Source organism: Balearica regulorum, chromosome 2 (assembly GCF_011004875.1).
Source record: "Balearica regulorum gibbericeps isolate bBalReg1 chromosome 2, bBalReg1.pri, whole genome shotgun sequence".
Taxonomy (NCBI): Eukaryota; Metazoa; Chordata; class Aves; order Gruiformes; family Gruidae; genus Balearica; species Balearica regulorum.
The window spans coordinates 26,552,894-26,567,034 of NC_046185.1; the positions used below are offsets into that span (position 1 = coordinate 26,552,894).

Below are 14,141 nucleotides of genomic sequence, written 5' to 3' on the forward strand. Positions count from 1 at the left end.
AACATATTCTTGAAATTACTGTATCTTGTCTGTATATATGAGTTATAATTATTTGTGGAACTAACTATTTTGGTATCAACCCCCTAAGACACTTGGCAAAAAGCCATCATCTCATTCCATTAGTTGTGGCTACCCAAAACCATACCCTCCATGGCCACACTGACTGCAAAATCCCTTTCTTATGCTTGTCCTGACAGAACGTCTCCGGTCTGCAGTGCCAGCAGCAGCCTCCTGCCCTACTCTGAAACCCCTCATCTTCACGGAAGGAAAAGCCTGTTTGTAGGCTTGGGTCAACTGGTTTAACAAGTGCAAAAAAACTTCTCCAATCCTTGACAGTATTTTTATTGCTCAGAGGGACAGACAGGAGAGTTTGAAATTAAACAAAACATTTAGGAACTTGAAAGAGACTCATCACATGAACAACACATTGTAGCTGCATATTAATTTTAAGAAAGGAAAAACACTGAGTTGGAAATACAATCACAAGAGCTATTTCTTGAACTAATATTGAGCAATAGGGAAAAAAGCGCAGTCAACCCGTTTCAAGTGTTCACTGGACAGCAAGAAGGAAGAAAAGCTTCTATGAATTCCTGGAGCTTTTGACTCCTGTAATTATTTCCTAAATCGTGTAGAGTGCCTATGTTAGCTATGTTAGCTATATTAACATTTTAGATAAATGACCTGGAAAAATAAAACACAACAGAGTAGTGTGTGCACCGAGGAGAAAGAGGGGGCCAAGTGACTGAACTGTTTTGACAGGACATTTTTAGATTAATTTATCATTTATCTGGAACAAAAGCTGCCTTCAGCAGTAGTTGTTGCAAACTGCAAGGTCATTAAAGCTTTCACATGTCCTTCTGAGCAGCAGGTAATTAAAGGCATATCTAAAGCAAACTCAAAGCACGATTTTTGCATGGCAAGGTGTACCTGGTTAACAAAAGCATTGAGAATAGCGTACAGAGTGAGAGCCCACGTGCTGGAACGTCTCCGTTTCTGCTGTTACCGGACTAACTAAAAACTACACGTCTGTCTCTAAAGATGGCACAATTGCATGTTTGTTTTGTTTGTGCACGTTCTCTGGTTTACCAGGGTCTGGTTCCTACGTTTCAGTTATTCTCACCGAAGTCGGTCATAACTTGGAGCGTTCTGAAGGAGGTATGTTTGAAGTGTGGTTCTGTTCCCTAGAATAATTTCATGACTATGAACCCATCATCAGAATGCACACGGAGAAAAAGCTTGTGCCTGTCAGCACTGACAATGACACACAGTACGATTGCTGGACAGTGGCCGTAAGAAAAGACCAGTATTTGGGTAATTCATTAGGGTCATACCTGCTCACTTATGGACCACAGCAAATTTCTACACTCCTTTACTCACATCAGTCATCTTGAATAAATATGATCACATGAGAAAGATTGTATTTCCTCTTGTACACTGACATTTCAGTAGGTCTTGTAAGATCTGGAATATTTAATCAAGTTTAGTTAAGCTATGCAAAGATATTGACCAAAGAAATACACGGACGTCATGTAAGCCTAATTTTGCCGTGCAAATGTCCCAATTCAGACCATTTTTCAGATGGCTCCTAAGCTTAGTTTACAGTTTTGGCACTCAGCAGATCACTGACAAGAAATATGACAGAAACCTCACAACTAGTGAAGTCATACAGTCATGGTACTCAGTGGAAATACGATTTTTTGGCTGTTTTAACAGATCCAGAACCTAATGGACACTTTAATTACTACATTCACCATAAAAGCAACAACCTTAATTTTATTTGTAGTGGACATTTCACTCTGTTGGAAGTTTTGTACTCACACCTTTTTTTGAGGAATAGTCTGCACTAACATACTAAGAATTGTGCATGTAAGCAGACAAAAGTAAGGAAAGTATGACATAGAAATACTATGCTAAATGCTAAACTGTAAATTAATAAATGGATGTCCCACTGAAAATCAACTCTTCAGTTACCTACCTTGTTATAGCCTTACTGGCAGACACATTCTGTCAGTTAATAGCAACTGTATGGAACTAGCAAGCTAGGGAGGTTCTGCAACACCGAAAGCTAATGCATTAGATCAATAGTGACCCTGAGATTTATGTCCATGTTCCTGTAAGTTTAATATCATGATATGATATGGTACCAACATGAGAACATGTTCCTCTTTATGAAGCCAAGAAACACCTGAAATACCATGCTGCTTCAACTCAGATAAGCATGTCTGCATTGGAAATCTGTTAGGTCCAACTAATCGTGTCTTCAGTCTCTGTTTTGGAATAAGCATGCTAACCTTGACTTACATTTTTATGGCGTTTTTGCTGGTCAAAGTCCCTTGTTGAATCATCTAAAGACAAGTAACAGCTATAAAACCAGCAAACACTATTCATGTTTAACCATTTACTGAAAAAACATAATTTAAAAAAGGTAGGGAGACTTTTCAGAGATACAAATGGGAGGTAGACACCTCGCTTTAAGGTGTTTTGAAGGCCATTCATAATCTCCCTTAACACTTCATAAGTGGCACTTGAGTAATTATTAACTTGTCTAAATTACATATGATGACAGTAAAATGATTATGGTCTCTGTGTTATAGTTAAAGATAATAAAGCCAGAAAATTAAGAGAGACAGAGGTCCATGAGTATATATAGGCACCTGTGAAAACACTTCTAAAAAGATTTCACTTGTGTGGAAACAGCACAGAAGAATTACTGTATTTCCCTGGGCACCTCACATCAGATGACGGAAGATCAGGAACAAACCCCTAATACCTATAACCATCTCCTCCGCTCTATTGTAACTAGCCTGTTTTTCTGCATCGCTGTAACACTACTGTGTCTCAAACACAAGGAAACTTTGTCATGTGTAGTCCACACCCAAAAAAACCAAGGATAAACTCCAACAGAAGAGATACAGGGATATGATACTATGACACAATAAAGAAAAGTTAAAACTTCAATTTGGAGTCACTGTAAATAAGGGATCTTTAAAAAGTCCTCTTGAAATATTAACTTAATTCAGAACAAATCCTATGCTGTGTAAAACTGGAAATATGTTTGCTAAACATTATACCTCAAAATAAATAAAAAAAAAAAAGAAAAGAAAAAAGATTTAAGGGATTTTCAGAAAACTTAAGAGTTGACAACCTCTCCTGTTATCCAGAATGCTCAAATGATTGCCTCAAAGTGAGTGGTCCATATCTTACCAAAAGCTGTTAAATAATTTTTATCTTATTCTAGTAACAACAACAGTAAGTTTAGTTCTGTCTTATTTTCATGTACCTTTCCTTTTAAAGGCCTGTGGCTTAGTGTTCACAAATTAAAAAAATATTTGTAAATACACAAAAATAAAGCTTAATAGCACACAATATAAAAAATGATAAAGTTCAAAACCATTACATTATTATTATTGAAAAGTGCACTACATTTAATCTGCAGGTCAGAGATGCTTTGGTCATGAACATCATTTCATGATTAACTCCTTAACAAAGTTTTTCACCTTCTTAATTAAATGAGGAATCTTTCATCCACCAAGGTTTTGGATGCCAAATTCTTCTGCCCAAGTGTATTACGAATAAACCTAAATATCTAAGAAGATTTTAGAAAAAAATGTATTAACAAAGAAGTACTTAAAACAGTATGTTTCAGTACCTAACATAAAATAATAACTTCATATTATCTTTAAATCGTAAATAACACGAGTGAATTAGGTGCTTAACTCCCTTTAGCATTTTTGAAAATTTCCCACTATTTTTCCACCCTGAAATATAATTGTGTGATTAATTTTAACAGATACTTATGGTTTCTATTGCAAGTTACTTGTAGCCTCTTTATTCATGACAGGCACATGAATAAAATTAATTTCTCACAAGCCTATTTGACAAAAAAAAAATCAAAGAACTATTTTATAAGCTCTCAGTATGATCTTCTGTCACTGCATACTGCTTACTGCTGCATTTATCTAGTTAACTATATAAACTTTCATAATAACCCACATTTTTAAAATATTATTTTGTTCTTAAATTGAAATTTACCTCCTGTTGCAAATATGTTAGAATAGCTGCTAAAACAAAACTTTGAGAAGCCAAATCCACAACGGAGAAAAACAGGATGTCAAAGATGAGCAGTGTTGTCTCATTGCCATAATAGAGAACATCAGTGAAAGACTGTCCTTCATCTACAGAAAGAAAATAATTTTTGAAAAATTATTATTTCTGTGAAGTGCAAGTTTGTGGAGTTCATCAGTCCATGCTGTGAAAGCTGGTAAGAAAAAAGAAAGTTAGAGCAAGAGCTAGTTATGGCATTCTATTGCATCATAAGAGCTAGTTATGGCATTCTACTGAAACAAAATAATACAACCTTTTTCACATATGAAATGGCGTAATACTGATGGAAAACAGTAAGAAAAGCTCATGTGCCACAGGCAACTTTATTCACTCTTGAAATCTCAATCGGATTGTTTAAAAAAGGGCTGCTCTGAACAAGAAGCAGATGTCACTTCCTTGTCACTGAAATTTTTAGCAAGTGTTAACTCTGGCCCCAAATCAACAAAATAATAAAACCCCTATGTTTAGAGCCTTACTCAGGAGGAGGGTCAGAGCTTAACATTCTCTTTGTTCACTGGTTAACAGTTTCCTGGAAAATGGGTCTTTTAAGCTTAAAATCCCTTTTTCATAGCCAAAGTAGTCTAGACCACTTATCCGTCTCTATATCAAAAACACCACTTTCAAAAGAGAACAGAAAACTTAAACAGTTACAGAAAATAGATTCTTTCCCCTCTTTCTACTTTTTCACCAAAGTGTCTAATGCAAGTTTTATTGGAAACAACATGTTTTCATTACAAATTGTGTATCTCCTACTGCCATGAAATCCTGATTTGTATCTAAACTTCTGGGAACCATGGCAGTCTAAACCATCAAACAATATATCTATATCAGTGCTTATCATTATGAACTTTGAAACAATGGCAGTCAAAAAACCAAACCTTTGTTGAATACTGCACAATTTGGAGACATCACATCAAGCTTATACGCTTAATTCTAACTCAGACATTGCATACCTGACAATATTTCTGGCTGAGTAGACATGGGGTTTAGAATAGGGTTTTGGAATGACTGATATTGCAAGGTGTGGAATCACAGACTGAGGCTGAAGAAAGTCCTAGTTCTAGTTTTAAGGCAGATATTGGCTATTTGGCAACATCTATTACTAAAGACAGTGCTTCACCATGACAGGGGAGGAGAGCCCAAGCCTTTAATGAATTAGGTGTAGCTCAGACATCTAGACTGAATAAAAATACCAGACTACAACCATGGCTAGTTTGAAAGTTTATGCTGCATTCCTGTTTATATAGCAAGGTTTGAGATTCAAATTAGGCTTCAGCTTTTGCAGCCCTGGTGTCATAAAGCTGGAAAAGTCTTGCACAGCTCAGTGATGTAATTTGCGGATTGCTATTATATAAGAATAATGACATATTTAGGATGTGTTATGGTCATCTGGTAGTATCTATGGATTGGATTATGGTTCTTGTAAGGTTTAGAGCTTCTGAACAGTGAGGTTGGAGGCCTAAGTTCTTGAGGGACTCCAAATGAAGGCTTGCACCATCTTGGATCCCTAGTTAATGTTTAGTTTTCATGCAGGTGGCTGATGGCCATATTTATGGTTAGGGGTAGAGTCAGGGTCTGAACTAAGGTTGTCAAAGATAATTTTTGATGGTTTCTGTACAGCTCAGGGACTGAGGAAACAGACTGGTATCAGGCCTAAGCTCACAGCTCATAGTTCATCGCAGTGTGGTCCCCAGGCCTCATCTGTTAATAGGAGGAGACCAGGAGTCAGGGTTTCAGAACCTTGGAAGGGGAGGACCTAACACTGGATGAAGATTCCAGTGATGCAAGTGTTGGTACCTGGCAGTAATTATGAATAGGTTAAGGTTTTTAGAGTGTTGGTGTTTCACAGCATCAATCTTCCAGGGATTCTGATTTAGGAACCTAGGGTGAAGGTTGAGATAGGGTCAAGAACTTTCACTAGATCTGTTTTTAACACATGCACTGATCACTTGGAAATACTTATGGCTAGGTTTAGCATGGGCTTGGGATTCAGGATGAGCCAAGTCTAACTGATTTTGCATTTTGGGACCATAATCAGAACTGATGTCATCCCTGTTTCTGCTGGAACACTCATTTTATGCTGTAGGTATTGGCAATGCTTAAAAAGCTTCAAAAGAAAGTATTCAAGAATCTAAATTACTTAGTGGAATCTGCAAAGATGCGTGGTGTATTAATGTCAAGTATTCCACTAAAACGTCCTCACTGTGATCAATACTCTTTTTAAAGAAACTGTCTTTCTGTACTTTTAGTTGTTTCATAAAAAATTTGGTTCTATTTTTTAAAAAAATAGCATGGAGCTATTTAATTATTGTGGGTCTTCTTTCCATTTACAAAGCAGATATTGGATCTAGACAGCAAGTCAAAGGAGCACTTCATAAACGCATGCACGTCTCTACACAGTATCCTTTTAGTTGCCCAAATGAAAAAACGTTGCAGTTGAGCAACAAATTATAAATAGGATTTCTGTAACCTGAAGAACTTCTCTTAAATGCCTCTCTCACAAGCAGTCATTTAATGACCCCTCTTGCTGTCAAGTCCAGTTTAGATTGTAAATCCTGGGAAAGAAATCTACACAGAAACCTACATACTTATAATAGTACAAATACCAAGTCACAAATCTTTTTACCATTGTAAAAAATACTTTTCTCTATTGGTTCCATGAACTCCATGCCAAGAATCCGTTCGAGCAGCAACTTATCTTTAACAATATAATCCATTTCTTTATGAACCTAGAAGAAAAGGAAAAACAATACTTCTTGGTTTATGATTTCAAAGAAAAAGTACTTGTTACAAAGTGAAGTACAGCTACTTAGACCTTTACGAATGAAGAAAAGCACTGGTCTATTCCAAGACAAAAATAAGGACAGGACAAAAAAGGATTTGTCATTTTTAAGAGCAGGCCGCACTGTTGGACAGTACTCCTTTTTTTTTTTTTTGAATGAAGCACTGTTCCAGTTGCCATGAAGTCTTTAACAACACGTCTTTAAGAACGTACTCTTAAAGAGAAATTACAGTTTTTCAGACTTACAATTTTTAGTCTCTATTTACTTTATTTTCCTTAATATAGTAATGTCAATATACATACGTGATCAATAAAAGAACTGAGAAATTTGTTCATGGTGTTGTATGCCCTTGTGCTTTGTTCAGAAGTATTTGCAGATGAGTCTAGAAGCCTAGCAGGACCACGTTTCTGAAATATAACACGACCATGACTTCAGTGGAAAAGCTACATATTTTAAATAACATTTACAGACTAGAAATATCTCACTTACTCTTGTTAGGGTTTCATGAATCCTGTCATAGTGCAGTCGCATTTTTCTTGAAATAGAAATCTGAAATGTCTGGCCATCTGTGTTTGGCAACAAACCTCTCTGACTACATAGATTTTCCTATACAATTAAAGCAATTGTAAATTAACGTTATTAATGTCATCATAGACCCCCCCAAAGTCAAAAGCTTTTCATTTCCTCTCTTTTATGTATACTTAGTACTTAATATCTCTAAATATTTGAATCCACTGCACTCTTGGTCCTATTATAGCAGATTTTCTTAGGACATGAAATCCTGACCTCTGCTGTCAAAAACTTATATTCCTCTTTTCACCTGTGTTCAGTACATTACCTCCTAATACATCTTCTGACATTCACTCTGAAGCTCGCTCTTTTATGTTTATAATTTATTCTAAACTTGTCCTGATTTTTTTTGTGCTTTGGATTCCTGACTTTTTCCATATGTTTTTTCAGGTCACATTTAAAAGACCCCAAGAAAATAGAAAATTTGACATCTCCATAGAGAAAAAACCTGCTTTTCCCCAAATTATATTAAAATAAGCAATTAGGAAAAAAATACAGGAGCATACAAGTCAAAAGTATTATGACATTATTCCTCTGCATTTCAATGTTTGAGATTTAATTTTCACATGGTTAGGTTTTTTTTCTGCCCACTTATCAATGAAATAGCAATATCCTTTGTACTTTCTTCCTACTTGCCCCTACAAAGATGCAACATGTCATGAAATTTAGTGCCAAATGCTCCAATCCTGTATTAGATATTTTACATTTGCCTCATCTTGCAGCAAAGATACAACATACAACAAACTAGAAAAAATACTTATTCAAATGAATTTCTGTAAAGAATAGGTTATATCACCACCGGAGAAGAGATGGAATAAAGGAATTTATTGGAAGAGTAGATGTTTCTTTACTAAGAGTTTTTCAGATTTGTCGCTTTATGAAAGCTTTATGCTATGCATCTTTTTGAATGTGACCATGAGCTTATGAAAAGCTTCAATATCAAAAAGAAGGTTCTTAAATAAACGAAAAAACTTTAGAAAAACAAGAATTTTATATTTATGAAATCTGAAGAAGTAACAGAGAAGAAGAGATAGTGAAGAATAAGAAAGATGAAGATCTAGTTAAAAGAACTGTTGAGTCATATATTTACACACCCACAGCTGGTATCTTTTAAGTATCATAACTTGGTGCAAGGTAATGTACAACTGCAGATCCATAATGCAAAGGTGTGGGTTTTTTATTAATAAAATAAATAATTACAGCAGGTGTAAACTTAATACTTTTACTTACTGCTTCTCTCTTTAGGTTCATATTCATTTCTTCCATATTGGTATCTGCATGTCCATGCACAGAACGACCATGGATGTAATAACCAAAGCAGCTGTGTGACAAGAGAAACACTGAAATCTAAAAGAGATGGGGGAAGGTAACAATACTTTAATTAAACATTATAATTTTATTTTTGAACTTTTGAATTCACAGTGGAGATCAGTAAGACCAGTCCTTCTGCAAATACAAAATAGGCAGGTACCGAAATAAATACGGCAGAAAAATATTTAATAACTCTTTACTGATTAGTTTTATTTATGTTTAACTAGAAACACACACCAGCTTCAAGTTTAGTTTATCAATGGCAAGGATCACTACTTAATTCCACAGAGCCTAACAATTAAGGCAAAGTTATTAGCTTTTATTTTGATTCACAAGTTATTTCTGTGATACATAATACACATGCATGATTTCAGTTGAGTTCCTAGGAGACTGTATTTAGTAGTATTTCATTCAGTATGACACAATGCTTATATATCACATAAAACCCCAAATTAACTCTCTCTACAACCCATGTACTACATGGGTGTTTAATGGAAGTGGAATAACCAAGGTTGGAAAGGCTGATAAAAGGGGTTAATCTCTATATTTTTAAAAAGTCCTGGACAAATGAGCTCATCCAACCTGTTCTGACTGACTGCACTCTTCTTTTTGTTTAAAAAGGAATTCCTGCAGTACAAAGCCTCAAGACCTGTATTTAAACTACAGAAAGGGAAGTAGTTCAGATGTAAGTGAAAATGCATGAAAAAAGTGATAACTGTCCAAGAGGGACAACCATGAAGTTCAGTGGTTGAGGGACAACCACATGATAGGAGCAGAAACCCAACATAAACATATTAAATAAAAGCAAGACAGCTGTGTCTGTAAGACAAAAGTACTAAAATGCAAACCAGTAGACAGAATAGCAGCAAACATTTCCACACCTAATTTCTGTCATAATTTGTTACTTTTTAATGCTGTATGAACATATGTAACCAATTTAACTTCCAAAGACAACCTAAAAATCACACGTCTAGAAGAACACATTGATACCTATGGTTCCAGAATCTTTTTCCAATTCAAATTTAACTGAAATCTTCTTGTAGATTGTACCAATAAAGTGAGCTGAAAGAAACATTGACTTTGGCTGTTAGCTAGTAATCTCTGATTAAATTAAACTAATAAATATTATTTAATATTCCTAAAACTATGTATTTATTATGTATGTATTATTTTGTTAGGTATTTTTCTATTAAAAATGCCACTGTACAAATGAGACAAAGAAATACTTACATTGCTCATGCAACACAAATCAACAAATTGGCTCATCTTATCTTCAATAAATCTTTCATAAAACACAGAAAAAAATATAATCTGAAATAAATCAACCAAATTTTCTTTTATTAGTTCATCAGATTTGACTCATAAAGCAATTAACTTCACAGTTTAACACCCACAAATTACGGACTTCTGTAGTGGCCACCATTGCATTGGACTGTATAAAATGGGATTGACATCCCTCCTCTAAGAAGCAAAGTTGTGGCAATAACCTGCTTTTCATTTTGAACTTGGAGATGCTTCAAAGTTGTTTAAAACAAAACAAAATAGTTGCATAAATTCACATCTTTGAGAGGATTAAAATTCTGGCTACAAAGTAAGACATCTTATAGTTTAGAAGATTCATTTTGAGTTCTAAAGCAGCTAGAAGTCTAGATCAAGCAAAACAGTTAAGAATACACCCAATGCTATGATATGTGGTATGGATGGCCTAGTGATACATTCTAGCTTCCAAGAACCAGCCTGAAAATGATAATTCTGTATGTCATGTGTTTCACCTACCTGTAAGAAGGCAATGGCTAGCCAGAGTGCAGCAGACACACCAAATCTTAAAATGCGGCTCCAAGGAGCTATGTAACTCTCGCTGCTTCTTGTAAGACTGGAAGAAGAATCCATTAAAGCCAGGTTTGAAAATCCCACCACCTGAAGAGATAAGAAGGTCAAAGAACAACATGAGGCAATGAATAGTATTAATTATGACCCTGTTGTTACCACCATAACAGGAAGTAAGAAGAAAAAATTTGGAAAAATGGACCTGGGAATAGTAGCATGTTCACTATGATAGAGCCCAATTGTGTGATCCGGTGTTATTACTGAGAAACATAAAACCATAAACCGTACAACAAAAAAAGTCAACATTGATTTTTGCTGAAAAACTCCAAAAGATTCTACTGTTAGACTGCATAGGGATATTATTTCTGACAAATTTCAGCTTTTTGGTCCCATATATACCAGTGTTAAACTGAACATTTTATCTGTTTTGCAACTGTAGAAACTGATTTTTTTGTTTTTGTTGAAGAGAAATGTATTTCCCTCCACTGTCTTTATGGCTGAATCTATTTTAAACAATCTAGAAAAAAGTTCCTAAATAAAAGAGATGAGAGAAACACTATGTCTTGAAACACTTAAGAGGTGAAAATTTTGTGACAATCATTCAGAACTGAAGCCGCACGAGAAACATATGGGCAACAGGAAAAACAAAAGCAAGAAAACTTGTGGGTCAAGATAAAGACAGCTTAATAAGCAAAGAAAAGGGAAAAAGAAGGTGAAAAAAGCCTCCATGACAAGTGATGCAAAGGCAATCACTAAGTACCTCCCACAACCAGACTGATGCCCAGCCCAGAAAATCCCTCCCCCGCATTGTAATTGCTGAGCATGATGGTATATGGTACGGAATACCCCTTTGGTCCGTTGGGGTCAGCTGTCCCGGTCGTGTTCTCCTCCCAGCTTCTTGCGCAGCCCCAGCCAACTCTCTGTGGGCCTTCACGCCGTGCAAGCGCTTTCAGCAATAGCCAAAACGCTGGTGTGTTATCATCAGCCTTGTTTTAGCTACGGATCCAAAACACAGCACCCTATGGGCTGCTATGAAGAAAATTAACTCCATCCCAGCCAGACCCAGTCCAGTATTGAAAAGCTCAGTTTTGCTGCCAGAGTGCTGTCTACGCTAGCCGTGTAGTTGTCAATGCGACGGCGACACATGCCAACCAGCGGCTACTTTGGTGCCAGACGTGAGGCGTGAGGGGACAGAGGCTCCTTCTTCTACACTTTCCAACTTCCTCCAACTATTACTTTTCCTGGCTTGTTTTTTGCTACTGTACAGCCTGTCACCATGATTAATGAGAACTGAGCAGTCACTTTATCAACGTTGCTAACCCAAGGACACAGGTTTTGAGCAATACAGATGTTCCTCTTGTAGTGAGCAGCTGATTGCCATATCTCCTCTGTGCATTATACTTCTATACTATTCCAAACTCCAGCATGACAATAAAAGTTATAAAGATTATCTGAGGTTTTCACAAACACCAATTTTCACCTACTTAGGTATCTTGTATGACTTCCTCCACCATCAGTGGCAAGAAAGGGATTCTCCAGAGGGAAATTCTTGGCAGGAGTTATAAAGCAAGATGTTATTCACCCTCTACTAAAAGAGAAGCCTCTCCCTTCTAGTAATACCAAGAGCCTACAAACAGTAACCTGAGGAGATTAGTTAGTGTTGGGAATATGTGCTTTTTTATCCCATTCCTTTCTTATAAAATGGCACCTCATCCTGGCTGTATTTACCAACAGCAAAAATACTGATGTAGTGAATGAGGAAAGTTTGGGATTTTTTACTGCATTTAATTTAAAAGAAAAATAGGAAATTGAAAAATGATAAAATAAAAATGAATAAAAGTATTAAAAATATGTAGAAGAACCTCACATAAACAACTGTATGCTACACGCTTTAAGAATACTTCCCAAAATAAAAGTACTTACCAAACTACAGAAGAAACAAACTAAAATGTTTTTGAAAACCTAAAGCACAATTTCTCACATATCCTTAAGCTGTAACAGAAGGCTGTAACTGCCTTGTGTTGTGCCATCAGGAACAGAACTGGCACATTTCATTTCCTGCTTTATAAAAGGTCACTATAGCAAATCAGCAGGAAGGAAGCTCATTTCAGATAAATATGAAACCAGAAATAAAGCTGTAGACTGTGGCAGGAGAGAGCCAGTAGGCAAATAAAGAATTGAGCATGTACACAGATTTATCAGTTTCTTAAGCCATTTAGGGTAACTCATTACTTTAAAAACAAACAAACAAACAAACAAAACTAAGAAAGGTCTCTCAGATAATTAAAAGTTGGGTTTTGATTTTTTAAGACTTCCTTAGTGAAATACTGCAATGACCTATACTTATAAATTAAAAAATGTATTAAAATTATTATTTTACTAAGAAGTTACATGTTTTCAAATGAACTTGAAGGTCACCCACTATTACCACAGAGAATGCAAGAATTAAAACCAGACACTTATGTTTCATTCTGGTTGTGAATTATAAAAAATTAATAACAATAATAATTGTAGTAATAATACCTCCAGAAAAAAAAGAACTGCAAGCACTTGAAAGAGGGGCTTTATCTTCCTCACTGTCTGAATTTCGTTCCATTCATTTGCTATAAAATATGTCCTCCATATGCTCACCGGTGAGGCAGCACTTTTAATAACACCTTCACCTAAAAAGAATAAATACAATAAAGCACTGAAATTTAATACTTGAGAGTAATATTCAAATTTAACCAAAACTGGTTATACAAACAAGCATAGTTTGAGTTACCTTCCACTGCTTTAAGGACTTTGCCCTTAGGTCTTTCCCAGTCAATAAAGAAAATATCTACAGTAAGTTGTGAAACCAGCAATTGTAAGAATTGCAGAGCCTAAGAAAGAAAAAGCAGAAATATAACAAGTAAGGGCAGCAACAGCATACAAAGATGAAGAAACAGTCATTGCACATGTCATTCATTAAACATGACAAGTAATAAATATACTTGACTATACTTGAGACTGCAACTTTGTTACTAACTTTTGATACTTTTTTTTTTAAATTTAAAAGCTTGGAATAATAGTAAATCATGTGATGATGTCCAAAACTATGAAGAAAATACAGAAAAGTAACAAATTAAAAAAAATTGACTAAGAATTTTCCAATAACATATTCATCTGTATTATGAATTCTAATTCAATATAATACCCATAATTAATAAAATACTTGTATGTCCCATGAAGACAGAGTACCAGTCTCTGGATTCTACAAGTATGTTTGAATATAATTATTTTAATCTATCTTCTTTTTAATCAGGAACCGACAGCAGTTATATTCTGCTTTAAAAGAAAGCACTTGCTTGCTTCATATGGTATTATTTTATTTGGATTTCTTTACACCTCTATCCTTGAAAGAATAATTTTCCCATAGATCATCTTCCTAAGACATTTGTTTCCCTATAAAGACTCCACAAAATAAATTTCTATGGAAAAATGACTGAATTCTTAGAATAAAATAATTGTTTACGTCTATAGACTAATAAAATTAACTGTACAAAATGTTTAAAAACAAGCCTA

The 14,141-nt window shown here is 35.3% G+C and overlaps 1 protein-coding gene across 1 annotated transcript in view; it reads right to left on the reverse strand.

Moving 5' to 3' along the window:
* Nucleotides 1-329: 329 nt before the first annotated feature.
* Nucleotides 330-14,141, reverse strand: part of TMEM67 (transmembrane protein 67) — a 33,404-nt gene continuing 19,592 nt past the window's right edge. The window contains exons 19-28 of the mRNA XM_075743718.1: nucleotides 13,360-13,459; nucleotides 13,119-13,258; nucleotides 10,545-10,685; nucleotides 9,999-10,079; nucleotides 8,688-8,804; nucleotides 7,377-7,493; nucleotides 7,190-7,294; nucleotides 6,731-6,833; nucleotides 4,033-4,175; nucleotides 330-3,586 (exon numbers count right to left, since the gene is read on the reverse strand). Coding sequence (XP_075599833.1) covers nucleotides 3,506-3,586; nucleotides 4,033-4,175; nucleotides 6,731-6,833; nucleotides 7,190-7,294; nucleotides 7,377-7,493; nucleotides 8,688-8,804; nucleotides 9,999-10,079; nucleotides 10,545-10,685; nucleotides 13,119-13,258; nucleotides 13,360-13,459 — 1,128 coding nt within the window. The 3' untranslated portion in view covers nucleotides 330-3,505. The remainder of the gene's footprint in view (nucleotides 3,587-4,032; nucleotides 4,176-6,730; nucleotides 6,834-7,189; nucleotides 7,295-7,376; nucleotides 7,494-8,687; nucleotides 8,805-9,998; nucleotides 10,080-10,544; nucleotides 10,686-13,118; nucleotides 13,259-13,359; nucleotides 13,460-14,141) is intronic.